Here is a 17117-nt window from a genome sequence, read left to right as displayed (position 1 = left end):
CGCTCCATGCAGTCATGCCGGCCACATGACCTTGGAGGTGTCTATGGACAACGCCGGCTCTTTGGCTTAGAAATGGAGATGAGCACCAACTCCCAGGGTCGAACACGACTGGACTTAACATCAGGGGAAACCTTTACCTTTACCTATAAAACCAATGCATACAGTATTACCCTGTATCTACTCAGGATACATTCCTGGACTTCACCTGGATATGTAAAACACAGAACCTTATTGCAATGAATGACCTCTGGCCCAGGAATACAATGGGGTCATGTTTGAGGACCTAGAAAATACCTAGAGAGGGCATATTTTTCCAAGCATGGATACATGAAACCATGGATACAAGTGCTGTGGATAAAGGGGTTTTAAAATACACAATTAAAAAACTATCTTGATAAGTCTTCTGGAAAAGAGTAGTCTTTTCTGCTGTTTTATCTCAGACAGTGTATCCATATGATAAAGTTCCACTGGCAGGTCATTCTACAATTTTTGGGAAGCCAAAGAAAATAAGTAATAGTTGACAATGTAGCCCTTAGATTGACTGAAGTAGAGTTCTCAAAAAGTACCTGAATGTAATATGGAGAAAGCAATCCAGTAGGAACCATGTATAGCTATAAAGGTAATAACTACCACTTTGTACCTTGCCTAGAAACTAATTGGCAGCTAGTGGAATGATTTTAATATTGACGTAAGCCCATGTGGTGCCGAGGGAGGGAGCAGTTGAAGTTCCCATGAAGGAGGCCAGCTGTGGTTAGGACTGGTTGACTTCACTGATGCCAATCACATGGCAAGGGATAGAGCTGAGCCTATTTAAGGCCAGACCACCCCTCTAGTAACAACTACTTTGTACCTTGCCTAGAAACTAACTGGCAGCTAGTGGGATGATTTTAATATTGATGTAAACAGCAAGAATAGCAGTATTTTCAATATAAGGATTAACTCTGCATGGAAAATGTTGAACTGTTCAGAATTCTTGCAAGTAATGAACTCTCACATGTGATTCCTTCTACATTGCATCTGAAGAAGTGAATTGATATCCAAGAAAGTGCATGTTAAAAGAAAAAACAGTCTTAAAGGTGTTGTTAGATTTCCTCTTTTCTCTCTTTCTCTTTTTTCCAAACTATGAAATCTCCTAGCTTTTCATGAAGATTGGAAATATGCATCACTAAGTGTAAAAATACACCCTGGATTTCAGTGTCGCTAAAATACACAGGTAAAAAAGCATTTAGCTCTATAGACTGTTGCACTTACACATATTACAAAGTCACTGTTGTTGCAATAAAACCTTGTCTTAAAAAGCATTCCACTTGCAAACAGAGGTAATATTTCATTGCAATTTCATGTTTGTCAAAGTATTTAATTTATCCACTGAAAAATTAAATATCTGTACTTTTAAGAAACAGGGGAAACTGATCTCCCCACCTCCCGCTTCACTCTTCTAAGCATACTATACGATCAGTGCATCTCTTGTGACTTAGGACTTCATCACATGGGTAAATTTACCCATCATGTGACTTTCATCACAGTTCAGGGATGAACCCCATTTTATCTCATCAAATGACGTACATTTACTTCTGACGGGGCTTTGTCCCTGAACTATGTGAAAGTGTCATAAGAGGGAGCAACGATAAGGGAGACTTCTTGTGATCTCGTTGCCTACAGTGGGGCAGGCATAGGGCAAAGGCAGGTAGTGACACTTTCCCGTGTGGGATTGGGACGATATCGCTATGGATGGGGGTGCTGGTTGATAGATTCCCCCGCTACCTACCAAATACACCATGCTGCCTGGCAAATCCCCCCACTGTTGCCCACATTGGACAACTGAATATGATGAGGTCCCCACTAAATTGAAATCTCTTCACCGTCCATTTGTGGTTTAATAGAATGATGGTGAAATTTCTGGTTTCCCTTCTAGCCAGGAATACCAAATTCTATTTTATTCCAAATGAAAAAATATATATGTTCAACCTGGCATGGCACAAGTAATGCCTGCCATGCCTAGATGTAGTTTGCAAATTACAAAACTTTCACACTTGGCAAGTAAACTGTAGGGGTATTTTTCTGTATTGTGGTGCAAATAAGGACTATCCCCACTGATATTAGGCACACGTGCAGTGGAGAGTGTTTCTGCTGCCATTTTATGACTTGTTTGCTCATCTGATAACATCTTGATTGCTACCTTACGTTCTTTACTTAATCATTTTTAATTGTCTTTATTGTTTTATCACTTGTTCAGTCGCTTGTAGAAATTGGCTTTATTTAATCCATTTGTCTTTGGTTATAAATTTCCTTGCGTGTTTTTAAAAAATTAAACTTGGTGTATCAGTGTTTTAAACAACTGTTGTATTATATAACTGTGGGTAGTTGTTGCCATGGGCTCCATGGTCAAAATATGCTACAAACAGAACTTGGGCTCGGTGTGCCTTCTATCAATTATGCTTTATAGAAGATCTTTTAAGAAGTAACTTTTTGGATTCTGCAACCATGTTGGCTGACAGATTAAGATGACAATATTATTTATTTATTTATTATCTCATCATTCTCCCAATAAGGGGCCCAAGTTGGTAGACAGAAACTTCTGCTTTCTGGCCGTTACAGCCCTGGAGATGTATCATCCCATGGTAGTAGAGATTTGTAGTAAATATTTAATTCTTCACATTTTTCTTCTCAAAGGAAGTAATGAGAAGTTTAATGTTTTTTGCTTACAATTGTATTATTTTTTCAAAACTGTAGTTCTTTTGAAGATTATTCACAATTCTGGTCTTATTTTGTACAATTTTTATATGTAGTTTTTTTGCATAGAAAAAATAACATTTTCCGTGTGACAGTAGCATTTTTAGCAGAAAATATTACATTTCTGTGCTAAATATTTTTTAATATATTCATTTATTTATTATATTTAACACCAGCAATCTATATTACCACAAAATTATATACATTCAAAAATATAGGACAAGGAAAAATAACAAGAAAAAAATATTATTCCACCAGCACATATCTAATACATAATCTCACTGAAGTTGGTAAAAGCCAGCACAATAGCTTAATGATATCATTAGAGTTTTTGTTTTTGTTTTGTTGTTGTTGTTGTTTTGCAATATCTATGCATTTTTCCAGCCTTCAGAAAGTCTTCATCTGGCATAGTGGTATCTATAAAAGCCACGTTAACCAAATATTATTTTCTGTCCCAAAAATATGGATTTTTGCAAAGAAAATCCTACTTTCTGGACAAAAAAGGCATTTGGAAATTTTGTATAGAAATAAGTTCAAAAGTCCAGAAATTCTTATTAACACAGGATTTTCTCATTAGAGTTTCTCAACTCTTTTTCAGCCATTTTTGAAATATTTTAAAATATTCTTTTGAATAATTAGTTTGCAGGCAATATAGGAAGGGCACATAACCCAACACTAAAGGGCAGTTTTGTATAGAAATTACACTTTTTCCTTTGGTTAGATTTAAATAAAAAGAAACTTAAAGCATGGCTTTCTCATTTCAGTTTGTATGTAAGGATATCAGATATTTTGCATTTCAGAGTGAACCCACAGTTGTTTCCCTTCTGGCAATAAGAACCACAGGCAACTAAAGCTGACAGTACTCCGCTGAAATCAATGTCAATATGTCTTTTAAACCAAGATCTGCCACAATTCTGATGGGATTTGAACATTCATATTTGAAAGTATTTCTCTGTGTTATGTCAGTGTTATAGAAATGTACTATAGTTCAGCTTCCTGCAATGATGAAAAATAAATATTAAAGGTAGCCTTTCCATCTGGTAATGAATTATAGTATTTGTTCATTTTTGTTCATTTTATGTTATCTTTCAGTTAAGAGAAACTGTGAAGAGAAGTTTTAATTAACTTTAAAATATATCGATTTTCCTTAATGTTTTGATAAAGTACAAATGTATATAAACTGAGTTGATTAAAATGAATCATTTTTTAAAAAAAAAATGGTTGGTTAACAGCCATTTTATAAACCCTCCTTTCTATGTACAGTAGCAATATGCTTCTATAGTGAAATATCCATATAATAATTTGACCATGGTTTCTGTTGTGTGTGTGTGTGTGTGTGTGTGTGTTTTTAATGTGGCTGAAATTGTGGCATCAAGTAGTATTATTTAAAGGAATCAGAATTAATTATTTCAATTTCCTTTGGCTTTCAAAATGTTGTGCAAAGCAATGTCTTCCTAATAGACTACAACTGTATTACAATTATGGTATTAGCCTAACAAATCAGTTGTCGTTTGTGGTTATAAGAAGACAGGGGATAATAATTCATACTAGGAATTATCGCACTAGCTGAAATTTAGTTGTCCGTGCATGTGTGTGTGTGTGTGTGTGTGTGTGTAATCCTCTCATCTTTGAAAGGAATCAAAGATGAGAGGATAAAATGAAGATTACAAGCAAGTACCTGATAATCAGCAATGAGCCGATGTGTTGTGACTTGCTTAGCTCACATATCTTTGCTTGTAAATTCTTTTAACAGGCAGATTCTCGCATTAATATGTTTCCTGACCTTCCAGTCTGGGCTCGTTTGCTGTCTAAAATATCCTGGCAGCTATTCAGTTTTCTGTTCGCAGTTTGCGTTGCATTATCATCCCTGTAGCAGATCCAGTTATAAAACATACACACAATACAAGCCCCCTCCCATTTAGAGATATTTATTCTTGTATCATTTCCCCCCAGATTTTCCAGAATACCATCATGTTCGTGTTCTGAAGGTTAATGCCCAAAGTCAAGCAGACAGAAGCCAAGAGCTGTAAGGTTTTCCAAGATTAGGACCGATTTCTTTCGCAGAAATAAATGATTCCTGCCATGTGCAGTGATTTTGTGCAGCACTACTCACGGCTGAGTGAGTGCATCAATACTGTAGCCCTTACATGCTGTACATACTGATGACACTGTGTTAACTTGATTGACTGAGCAGCGTACGGACGAAGATGCACCTGCAAGAGATATACAGAGACACATTTTTAGTCCGGGTTTGAAAATATTTATATTACTTGGAAGTATTAGTATCCATTTCTATGGGTTCCCACGTATCAGCTGCTAAGGTAGAGCATAGAGCAATGTGTGCTTCTTTGTTATCACATTTGTTCTAGGATTTTTTTAAAGAACCATCTCCCTTATCCCTATACATGTGTTGTTTTGTGTGTGTCTCTGTGTAAAATGTGTAAGTTAAATGGCATAAAAGGGAGGCAATGTGAAGGCTTGCAAACTTGTAAGTGAATAACAGTATATATTTGAAGCATCAGTTGAAAGATTGTTCACATGCTGTTCACTTATCGGAAGCATTTTGTATTATATATTTTCTATTTTGTTGTTCTTTGTAGGCTTTGAGACAGCAGCAGAAAAGAAGAAATGGAGTCTCAATGATGGTAAACAAGACTGTTCCTCGTGTTGTTTTGACACCATTAAAGGTGTCTGATGAGCAGTCAGATTCACCTTCAGGTAAATAGCTTAAAGACTGCCGGCAAGTAGAGTTTATAGGGAAAGTGCCCTCCCTGTGGGTAAGAGCTGCAGTGGGCAAAATTAGGGTGGGTGAAAATAATGGTGCTGTTTCTAATGTCCTGGAATTTTCTTATTGTTTGATCAATTGCATTGATTTAAAGGGAAAGAATTTAAATCTGATATTTGAAGCTGGGGTATAAAGAAATAAGAGGGTGTTTTTTAAAAGTCAATATTCCTGGGGCTGTTATAAAGAAATGCAAAATAATGCTTCAAATACTGATTCCTAATGGGACAACTAGAGACTGACATGCAGTGTCATCAGGGGGCAAAATGAATCACCATCACAGCTTCTTTGGGAATATAAATGACTCTCTGGGCTGTATCTTACGATACTAGTTGTCCTTTTTAATACGATTTTGTGTTCTGGCTCCACGCTAATCACCGCAGTGCAACCCTGACCTTTAGTGGCTGTTAAATTCTTCGCAGTAGATATATTGTACTGAAAACTGTGTCACTTTTTATTGTAGATTTTTTTCTCTCCACACGTGGGAAAAAATTAATTTTATAAAGGGAGGACATTCCTGTCTTTCTTTCTTTTTTTTCCTTTCTTTTTTTCTTTGTCCCCACAGAATGGAAACCTGATTATTTTTTTTAAGATGTCCTTCAGCTACCAGAGAAGTGTGTTATTTGTATTGGATTAGCAAACATCTTTATTGACTGCTACATTCAAGAAACTTGTTTTCACCACTTAATGGATTTATGAGCCTTTGCTTCATTACGTTCAGTGACAGGGAATCAAATTGTCAAGCAGAAGGCATTACCTTTAAATAGAGTAGTTGGTGAAGATACCACTCTCGATTTAACAACGAACAAAATGAAACATCTCATTTTTCTTTTTGTTTTATTTTTCCCAAGTGGGGAAGCACTTCAGTATAATGTTTGTTTTTTAAAGGGTCTGAATCTAAAAATGGTGAAGCAGACAGTTCTGATAAAGAAATGAAACATGGGCAAAAGTCTCCAACGGGAAAACAAATGAGCCAGCACTTAAAGAGATTAAAAAAATCTGGCTTAGGTGAGTAGGTTTCTCGAATGTCCTCTCTCTTTTTGTCACTTCATTACTTTAGATTATAGAATATATCTATATATATACTTCAAACGTGCTATAGAAAGTTTTTATATTGTCTTTCTGATGTTTTTTTTTTTTAATATTTCAAGTGCTTAAATCCCTTTCTTGGCTATTTTCTTTGTCCTTCTGAACTCTGCAGGGGTGCCCTCTTATTGGGACCTTTCCCCAGCATGCTTTTCTGCTCTTGACCTTTTCTGTCTAACAGACCCAAGCTATCTTAAATTGTTCATTTTGCAGCCAGCCGTTTCTTTCTTCATCTTTTTCGGAGAGAAACATATCGTTAGCTCCTGTTATATTTATACATATTCCTTAATGGAATAACATAACGTTACATTTTTTTGTCAGTGGAACACTTAATGTTGTTGCCTCCCTTTCTCATTACATATTGAGACACGGTATCTGAGTTTTGAAACAATTTTTAGAACAAATATTTTACTCTTTTCTTGGTTCTAGTTTTTTTTTCAAAACTGATAACCATTTAACTACTTCTCAGCCTTTTTAAAGCAATGACCACATTTAGATGTCCATTGATTCCTTTGGCTTGTTTGTAGCAATCTAATGGGGTGATCATATCAGATTAGCAAAAAACAAAAACAAAAACTAATAATAAGGTACTTTATTCTTTTTAAAATCAATGTTCTGTTTCTATCATTTTTTTTGTTGGTTGTTTCTGAATTATGCACTCAACTCATCCCTCTGTTTCTTAAAGAACATATGTTTTGCTTTATAATTAAACCTGGTATTAAAGATTCATCAAGTGCCATTCATTAAAGTACCAAATGTTCTTTCAGTTCATCTGGATAAAATTCAGTCATTAGTTTTTGCAGCAAAGGTCTTTATAGCCCATAATCAATATACAGAGTGTGGCTGATTCACTGCTGAGCTCAAGTAGTGTTGCTTTACCCTGGGATTCTCAAGAAGGGGCTGTAAATGAAATGCAGGTTGATGGGGGTAACTCTTTCTGTATCAATGACTGAGATGCTTTGCCTACTTTGCATCTCCACTACAAGTACAGACTGAAGGTCATGTAAAACTATTCAGTGTTCATTATTATTTTGTCTCCCAACATTATATTACATTAATCTATTATTTTGTGTATGAAAAAAATAAAAAGACATACTATCTGAAAAGCTATGCAAGGTTTTTCTTTTTCAGATTTTTTTAAATAATTGATTAGTTGTTCTATTGATTAGAAATATTGCTGTATGTGTCCTTGGCTCAATTCTTTAGCTCTCTTACCTATAAAGTGTTTTTCTATATTAAAATGCTTAGAGGTCTTTTCAATAGACAATGTAGTTTCTTTAACAGTAACAATCAGTGAGGCCCCATTTACGCTGTCATATAAATCCAGATTATGAGCTATGAACTCGATTATATGACAGGAAAGGAACCCCCGGTGGTGCAGTGGGTTGAACTGCTGACCTACTGAACTTGCTGACCAAAAGGTCAACAGTTTGAATCCAGGGAGGGAGGTTAGCTCCCACTGCTAGCCCCAGCTTCTGCCAACCTAACAGTTCAAAAACATGCAAATGTGAGTTGCTCAATAGATACCGCTCTGGGGGGAAAGTAATGGTACTCCATGCAGCCATATGATCTAGGAGGTGTCTATGGACAACACCGACTCTTCGGCTTAGAAATGGAGATGAGCACCAATCCCCAGAGTTGGACACGACTAGACTTAATGTCAAGGTAAAACTTTTACCTTTACCTTAGACTCATATAATCCAGTTCAAAGCAAATAATCTGGATTATTTGCTTTGATAATCTGAATTATATGGCAGTGTAGATCCAGGCTGAGTTCCTCTTTGGCTCTTAGGAACTTTTAACCTAGAAAATAATGGATTTATGTGCATGTGTGCATATATATTTTTTGAAATGAGTTAAATTGAGCATCTGCAATATTTGACCTGTTCTGAAAACCCAGGACTATTGTGTTTAGTTTGTACATTTATTTTTCATTATTTTTGTTTATCACCTCTCGACCCACCAGGGACCCTGAGATGATACACAGTCTACAAAAAACATTTAAAACATTATGGAAGCAAAAAAAAAAAAACTAAAGCATTCCAAACAAATCTTTAAAAATAGGTCTAAAATCAGACACAGTTGAGAAGCAGAGCAAATACTCAAAATATTAAGAGATAAATCTTTCTTAAAACTAATAACCTATTGAAAATTCAGAGGAGTTGGAACTTGTCTGACCTCTCATGAGAAGGAGTTCCACAGTAGGACTTCTGCTGCATAGAAGGCCCTGTCAAGAGTTTGGTATATGTAGGGGCTGCTGATAATGATATTTTATTCTGGGCAGGCTCATGTGAGAAAAGAGGATGAAGACCTCAATTCTTGTAAAACTGATGTTAAATGAAAGTCCACATTCAACTGTTTCTTCCCCTCCTCTCTGCTCCCACAGTTGGAGGAGCAGGGCATGGATTACGTCACAGACTGTAAAGAGATAGAGATTCAAAGTAAAGCGACAAGAGTCTGGAGAAGTAATTTTCATTTACTTCTGCTCAGTTTTGGCATCTCCATATTTAGTTAATGCTTGTCAAGAGATATTCTTAACTTTCTGGAGAGGCTTAGGAGCACAGAGATGCTGCAGTAGGGAAAAGTTAGAAATGAAAAGGGACATGACCGTGTTTTTTTGAAACACCAAATCATTTAGGAAACAAAAAATCTCTGCATTGAATCTGATGGGATCGGAGCTGGTTTTAATTGACCAGTGGACATAACTCCAGTGCAATAAGGAAAGCCTGGATGTTGTGTTGGAGATAATTAGAAAAGGAATTAAAAATAAATATTCTACACATTATTTATCTTACACAAACCTATGATTTATTCATATTAGGAGTGCTGTACATCCCAAATGTGGTCACTATACCACCAAGATATTTTAGAATTGGAAAAAATGAGAAAAAAATGCTATAATGTTATATCATTAAAAATGCAACATAGTGCACTGAAGTATATTGTAAAATGCTAGTAATATTATTACTCACATCATTAATGTTTAAAGCTTTCTTTCAGCATTAAAATATTTATTTATATGATTCAGGATAATTTTTTCTTTCTATTTTGCTATAGGGTGAAAATAGAGAGGATTTAATATTTAAAGATTAATTCAGAAGCTTATCATCTGATACAGGTTTCAAAAAGAATACAGAGGAAAAGTATGTTTCTGTTATGAGCCATTGCCTTGAAAAGCACTCAAGCAAATGTATTTCTTCTTTAAGACATCTTTTTCTTTGCTTCTGAACAGTTTTGTTTAGCAACTGACCTTTTAAACAGTTGAGTTTGTTCAATGACACTGGAAATTGACGCATGAGATTAGAAATTGACTCGCCCCCTTATTGTTTTGTTTGAAATAAGATAGGCGGTCTTTCTTTCAAATTACAGTAGAAAGACAGATGTTGTACAAATATGAGAAAAAGATGAGATTAATAAAAGACATATTTTGAAATCTTTGGGGAAAATTTGTATTCTCTCCACAGGAAAAGTGATATATCACATGGAATCCCCCTTTTTTAAATCCCCTTTCCTTGCCTTGTTTTTGTAGAAGGATTACATTTGTCTTTTTTATTTTAATTCAGGACATTTGAAATGGACCAAAGCCGAGGATATTGACATAGAAACCCCAGGATCTATTCTCGTGAACACTAATCTGAGGGCTTTAATAAACAAACACACATTTCTTTCCTTACCTCAGCATTTCCAGCAATACCTCCTGCTTTTGCTTCCAGAAGTAGATAGACAGGTAAGTAAAAACATACTATCATTGCTTCCATAGTAATTCTTTTGTAATTGCTGCTTTTCTACAGCTAACACTGATGCACATTGTTCAGACTTAGTGACACAAGTACCATATATACTCGAAGATTTCAGCCCGTTTTATGATCTGAAAAAGCCACCCCCGGCTTATAATCGGGTGAAGGTCAAGCCGGTAGTGGAGCCTGGAGGCCGTTGCTGGCAATAGATGATATATTTATCTCTCATCTTACCCTCCCTTATCAATGTTTACTTTTCCTAAGCCTCCTTCAATCTTAACCAAGGGAATGTTTTGAAAAGGGAAAGAAGCCTTTGCAAGTCAGGAAGAAGAATCCCATTAATATTATAAAAGCATTTCCCCTGAAATATTTGTTAATATCTGCTACAGATATAGGCATTTTCCCCTGCAAGCCTTTGCAATCCCTATGTACCTTTATATTTGTATCTATCTATCTATCTATATACATTAATTTTATATATGAATTTCCCCCTCATATGTTTGCAGGTCTTTGCAAATCCTATATACATAGATATCTAGAGATTTCCATGTACCTGTATATCTGTATTTATGTGTATACATTATTTTATATATGAATTTTCACCTCACATGTTTGCAAGTCTTTGCAAATCCTATACAGATATAATTATCTATATATAGAGAGATGTCTAGATAGATAGATATGAATATATACAGTATACATCTTGCAAATATTGTAGGGGAAATGCGTGCGCGCGCACACACACACACACACACACACACACACACATAGAGATTTCTATATAGATATAAACATAAATACAAGGGCTATCCAGAAAGTAGATTATGTTGAGATGTGGTATTTGGGTGTGGCTTTCAGCTGCATATGGTAAATATTTTCTCCTATACTTTGTTCATTTTTAATTCCAAAACGTAATCTACTTTCTGGATAGCCCTAGTATATAGGGCTTGTAAATATTGCAGGAGGGAAATGCACATATATAGAGAGAGGATTTGCAAATGTTTCAGGGGAAAATGCATATGTGAAATCAGTATATATGATTATAGATCAATATCTAGCTCTGCATTGTTTACGTAGGCATTGAATGTTTGCCTGTTACTATGTTGGAAGCTGGCGTAAGTCCGCATGGGGAGACAGGGCAGGGTACAAATGAAATTGTTGTTATTATTATTATTATTATTATTATTATTATTATTATTATTACGTTATTGTTAATACCATATTGTTTTTGTTAACCTTGCTTTTCCACTTACAGAGCTAGTTTTACTGTTTTTCTTTGAAATACGGTAAATATTCAAAAACCTTTAACCTACTGGTGTCTCAATATAATTTCATTGGGATCTATTTTCATTTTGAAATTTACCAGTAGCTTCTGCATTTTCTACCCTCAGCTTATACTCGAGTCAGTAGGTTTCCCCAGTTTTTTTGTGGTAAAATTAGGTGCCTCGGCTTATATTAGGGTCGGCTTATACTAGAGTATATACGGTAAGTATCTATCTTACACCATGCATAAGTAACTTATGGAATCCATTGTCAGGGGAATTTGCAAGGATGCTAGCAAAGGTAGCTTTAAAAAAAGGATTACACATGCATTCCAGAAGGAAAGGTGCAGCAAAGATGGTTAGCCATAACAAAGACTGAAATCTTCATTTGACTTTGTTGCCTTTTAGATGTTAAGCAAGCAGTGGCACAATAGCTGCTGTTAAAAATTTCCATCACTGCTGTAACATCTGTTTAATAATCATGAAAATTTCCCCTCTTTCCCTTAAGGCCCACTTCACCTGTCCATTGATGTGACTGATAGTCTGGTAGGAATTGGAGCCCCACTCCAAACTTTACTCTCTATGAGCCATACATTGTTGTGCCTCAAATACATTTTGTAATCCCAAAGTATAAATTGTAGCATTTTGGGTTACAAACCAGGGCTCATTATATCCAGACAAATTTATCCCAAAGAGTTTTTTAAACACACATACAAAACAAGCTAATCCTAAATGCTGTGAGGGAGTTCTCTTAACCACTTGCTAAACTCTGCCAGTTTTGTGAAGTTATGGTGGGAGATCAGGACAATGGCTTCTTCTTACTGTGTTCTTTTATAATTCCTGTTCCCTATAATAACAGTAGAGGAAGAGTAACTGTTAATTCAAGCTGCTATAAATTAAGGCTGAGCTTTCCAGACATTCCATGCTGGTGACACATTTTTTTAGAGACGCATTATTTTGTGACATGATAATTCAGTTTTATTTGCAAACCAGACATTAAACCAACCCCTTATAAGAGTGTATTAATGTGTACTAACACACGCATTAATTGTAATAACAAAATGTATAAGATACAACATGTCTCATGAAAACCTTTTATTTGTATTTTTTTTAAAATTATGCTTTATTGCTTATTTCACATAGACTCAGATGTTTCTTGTTACATTCATGTGACACACCTACACACTGCAGCCTACACACTAACATGTAACAACACACAGTTTGGAAAGATCTGGATTAGACGTAATTCATGGACATGTGTGAGGTCAATGGAGGATTTTAGATCCTACTGTCCCTACTGCATGCAGTATTATTATTATTATTATTATTATCATTATCATTATCACTACTACTACTGCTACTACCCCACCTTTTTTCCTGCGGGGACTCAAGGCAGCTAACAATCCCACACTTTGGACATAGTTTTTTAAAAAAGAACAATACAAAGATTTAAAAGAATTATATAATAGAGTGTGGTGTAAGATAAAAAAAAAACAGATTTAAATCTAAGTGCATTTAAAATAGCCTTTAAGGACCACCCCCTCAAAGTCTTACTTATGCCCCTTATTATTCCTCAAATGCTTGCTAGCAGAGAAACATTTTGACCTGCTTATGGAAGGCCAGCAAAAATGGGGCCCTCCTGGTCTCTCTAGGACAGCAGCCACTGAAAAGGCCCTACCCCATATTCCCATCAAATGTGTTTGAGCGGGTGATGGGACAGAGACAAGGCCCTCCCCGGTTGATCGTAGATGTCAACCATTAGCAACATTGTTGTGGTTACGCTACTGAAGTTTTCGCTATAGAATTACACAAGGGAGAAATCACTGTAGTGGATCTCCACTCTGCAAATAATGCAGCACTTTGACGTCAAACAACAGTTCTTCAAGTGTTCTTTAGCAAAGGTTTGTGTTGTATTATAGGACTTTTCATCATCACACAACAAATTTATCTACTTGCTGTCCTCCATGTTTTGTAAATTTCTTGTTTAATGTACATATAGTTGGCATAGTAGTTCCATAAAATATCACTACTGTAGTACCTTATAGATTTAGAAGCTTGCTTGCTTGCTTTCTTCACTCTCTCTTTCGCTCTTTTTCATTCTCTCTCTTTCCCCTCCCTCTTTTGGTATGAGTAATTTTAGATTTATCCTTCCAGAAAATTGCAGATATACTTTGATCTGGACAGCTATTTATATTATTAGTTGCATGAATGCTGTTCTTCTGATTTGTTTTAGCTCTATATCATTAAGCAAGTTCCTGGTGCACTGAAATTCAGTATAATGATCTGAAGGAATGTTTATCCAACCTATAAATATATAGTGAAATAGGTTTAAGGTCACAGAAAAAAAAATCCAGAATACAAAAAGGGAATAGGGCAGGCCATATATTTCCTTGCACTAGAGGCTCAGTTGGGAACATCAAGAAATCATTAAAATGGCACCCCATTGTGTCTACAAATTGGAGTTCATGTTGTCTTCTCTTAGGTCTTTTCCCTTCTTTGCTTTTTGAGATGTATAAAAATCCTTTGGGTTCAGATTCACTTCAACGGCAATCTTACTTCTATACTCAGAGGATACTGTGCCCTACAGGAATAATTAAAATATGCATTTCTATTTAGGAAAAAAATAAGATAGGTAGGGGAAACATAGAAGTGGGTCAGAATATTCATGTATACTCTTTCAAAAAGAGGTACAAATACACAAAAGTCAATCTTTACCATATTTATTACATTATATTCAGAACTAGGAAACTTTACCTTTTTGGACTACAACTCTCAGAATCTTCCAGCAGTTTGGCATGCTGGATGGAGTACTCCAGGAGTTGAGCTGGAAAAAGCAAGTTTTACAGGCTCTGCTTATATGACTAAAAATATTCCTTATCTGACATGGCTTAGGAATACATGGAAAGATAGGCTTTTGTAGAATGTATGTATCTGTATGTGACTTCAAATCATTTGTCGACTGATGTTGACCCCATGAATTACAGAGTTATCCAAAGCAAGGAATATTCAGAAATGGTGTTGCCAGGTCCTTCATCTGTAATATAGCCTACAGAACCTTGTAATTGTATTAGCATGGCTCATCCTGCTTAGCTTCCAAGATCAGATGGAATCTGATGCTTTACTCATGTTAAAACAGAGCAACCTGCATATGTGAATGAAATGGGTTTATATCACCCCTATTTTCTGACATTCCCATAGACTTTGATGTGGCTAAATTAGTGTCAGATCATTCTATGATTGACTGCTTTGTCATTGTACCTCTTGAGATGGCATCTTTCCATTGGAGGCCTGACTGCTTTCAAGTTTATCTCTGCTCCCTGGACTTTTGGGCAGTTTGATCCTTTCAGGAAGGACAAGACTGAGCCTCTTATATCAGAGGTGTCACAGAGTTGTCAGCTGAGGCCACTGTCGCACCTCAGCCTTGATTCACCTTGCTCTAACACACAAACTCCACAGCAGGTTTGAGTCTTTTCAGTTTATTAAAGATAGCTAGTAACAAGTTCTTCAAAAAGCAAAAGTAAAGCACCAAAAGTCAGTTACAAATATAGTCTTGAGATATAAGTCCAGAGCTTACCAGGAATAAACAACATCCAAAGAGAACATGACAAAATCCAAGAAACATGGATACATGGGCTGCAATATAATCCAAAGCACAGCAGGAAAACTGGAGCTTGCTTCTCCAGTAGCGAGAAAGTTGCTTTGACAAAAGCTTTTCCCAAAACGCAACCCTTTTAACACTCTTTGCAAAACATGAAAGCATTTCTCTGCCCCCTCACCTCCCCCGCCTGTTTGCAATTCTCACACTATGCTGTACCCTCAATTCCAAATGCTCAGCTCTATCTAAGGAGCTCATCCCATCAAGGTCAACTTGCTCGTTATTTCGCTGAGACTCATTATTATGCTGGAAACCTTCCATCCTCCCTTCCTCTGTTCCCATGTCAGTGTGCACCTGGCTGGCTTCAGTAGCTTCAGGGTCATCCACTCCAGCCCTCCCTGTGGGAAACTGAACCAGCACTCTCTGTTCCTCATCTTCCACATCTACAGGCCTTTCGGGGAGATTCTTCTGAACTGAAATCCCTCTTTCCTCATCAGAGTCAATCCTAGATTCAAGCTGAGTCACAACAGCCACCAACACAAGCTTTAATGCTGAATCTCTGTCAAATATCTGTTCACAGAATCTCTGTTAATTCACCCACACACTGTGTCATAGTTAAAGGCAGTCCAAAGTCATATACAGCAATCAGTCCAACAAGGGACGGTTCTGGCCCAATCTACTTGTCCAAACGTATCTCCTCCTATGAGCCAGCAAAATCCCTGAGATCATCTGGAGAGGCCCTGCTCTTGGTCCCGCCTGCCTCGGAGGAGTGGCTGGTGGAGGCAAGGGACAGGGCCTTCTCGGTGGTGGCTCCCCAGCTGTGGAACACCCTCCCAAGAGATATGCGAGAAATTCCAACCTTGTTGGGCTTCAGAAAAGCCCTAAAAACATGGCTGTGTGCCCAGGCTTTTAATCAAGAAATGGCAAAGATGGCATGGACTGAACTACGGACAAAGCATGAGATTTCTCTAGGATGAACGGATCTGATTTTATGTTTAAAATTTATATATTGTAATTTATATTGTATTTTAATAGTTTTAACAGTTTTACGCATTGTTTGACATTGATTTTGTATGGGCATCAAATTGTTGCCATTACTGTAAGCCACCCTGAGTCCCTTTGGGTGAGAAGGGCAGGATATAAATGTGAGAAATAAATAAATAAATAAATAAAGGGCAAAGTATACGAATAATTCAGAGTTCTTTCCAAAAGTTAAAGCCAAGCAATCTCACCAACTCAAGCCATAGTCCAAAACGTAGTCCAGTCACCAAAGTCAAGTTCCATTCAAAGATTTCACTGGCAGAGATTTGGACTGTAGCAGTTCCACAACGTTGCTCCCAGCAACTACCACATCCAGCCTCCAGCTATTTATGCCACTTTCACTAGTTGGCTCTCCTCTGAGCCAATCAATTAGATCTCAGTTGGATGGCATCAGTTCTTAATTAGTCTAGTTGGAATGCTTAACTTCTGATCCTGCCCCAACTTTGCATCCCTACTTCCCTGAGAATCTTGGTCCTGCTCTACATAGATTCTTCAGTGTCAGGCTGCTGCTCTCTGCTTTCCCCTGACTGAGATGCTGGTTGAGACAGCCCTTCGTCTTCATCCTCATCACAATCCCTGAAAATATCCCAAACAAGATAGAACTTCATAGTTTGTGTCCTACAACAAAGATTCCTCCAGATTGAAAGTAGAAAATCTGTTTGTGCCCCTTGCCAAAATGAGCACAGACCTGGAAGCTGCATAATAACTAGAATCCATACTAATCATTCACATTTTGTGCAAAGAGTTTGCAGTGATCAAGCAGTGGCATGTGGGTTGGTGATATTCTCCCTTCAAATCTGAAAACTTGAATTTGTCTTCATAAGGTAGGATCATCTGAAGTGCAGATTTCATCCAAATTCGTTTGGTGCAATCTCTGTAGA

At 36.7% G+C, this 17117-nt stretch overlaps 1 protein-coding gene across 8 annotated transcripts in view; it reads left to right on the top strand.

The window, feature by feature from the left end:
• Positions 1-17117, top strand: part of asxl3 (ASXL transcriptional regulator 3) — a 153386-nt gene that overhangs the window by 109673 nt on the left and 26596 nt on the right. For 3 of the 8 annotated variants that reach the window (XM_062980396.1, XM_062980397.1, XM_008114899.3), the window contains 3 exons: positions 5334-5451; positions 6404-6523; positions 10165-10328. In XM_062980396.1, coding sequence (XP_062836466.1) covers positions 5334-5451; positions 6404-6523; positions 10165-10328 — 402 coding nt within the window. Of the gene's footprint in view, positions 1-1136; positions 1214-3058; positions 5055-5080; positions 5222-5333; positions 5452-6403; positions 6524-10164; positions 10329-17117 lie in introns of those variants that run through there. The other 5 variants (XM_008114901.3, XM_008114900.3, XM_062980399.1 and 2 more) reach the window with 5 other exon arrangements.

Source organism: Anolis carolinensis, chromosome 4, assembly GCF_035594765.1.
Source record: "Anolis carolinensis isolate JA03-04 chromosome 4, rAnoCar3.1.pri, whole genome shotgun sequence".
Lineage (NCBI taxonomy): Eukaryota > Metazoa > Chordata > Lepidosauria > Squamata > Dactyloidae > Anolis > Anolis carolinensis.
Note: the sequence above shows the minus strand (reverse complement) of the source record. Positions and strands in the feature narration are given on the sequence as shown.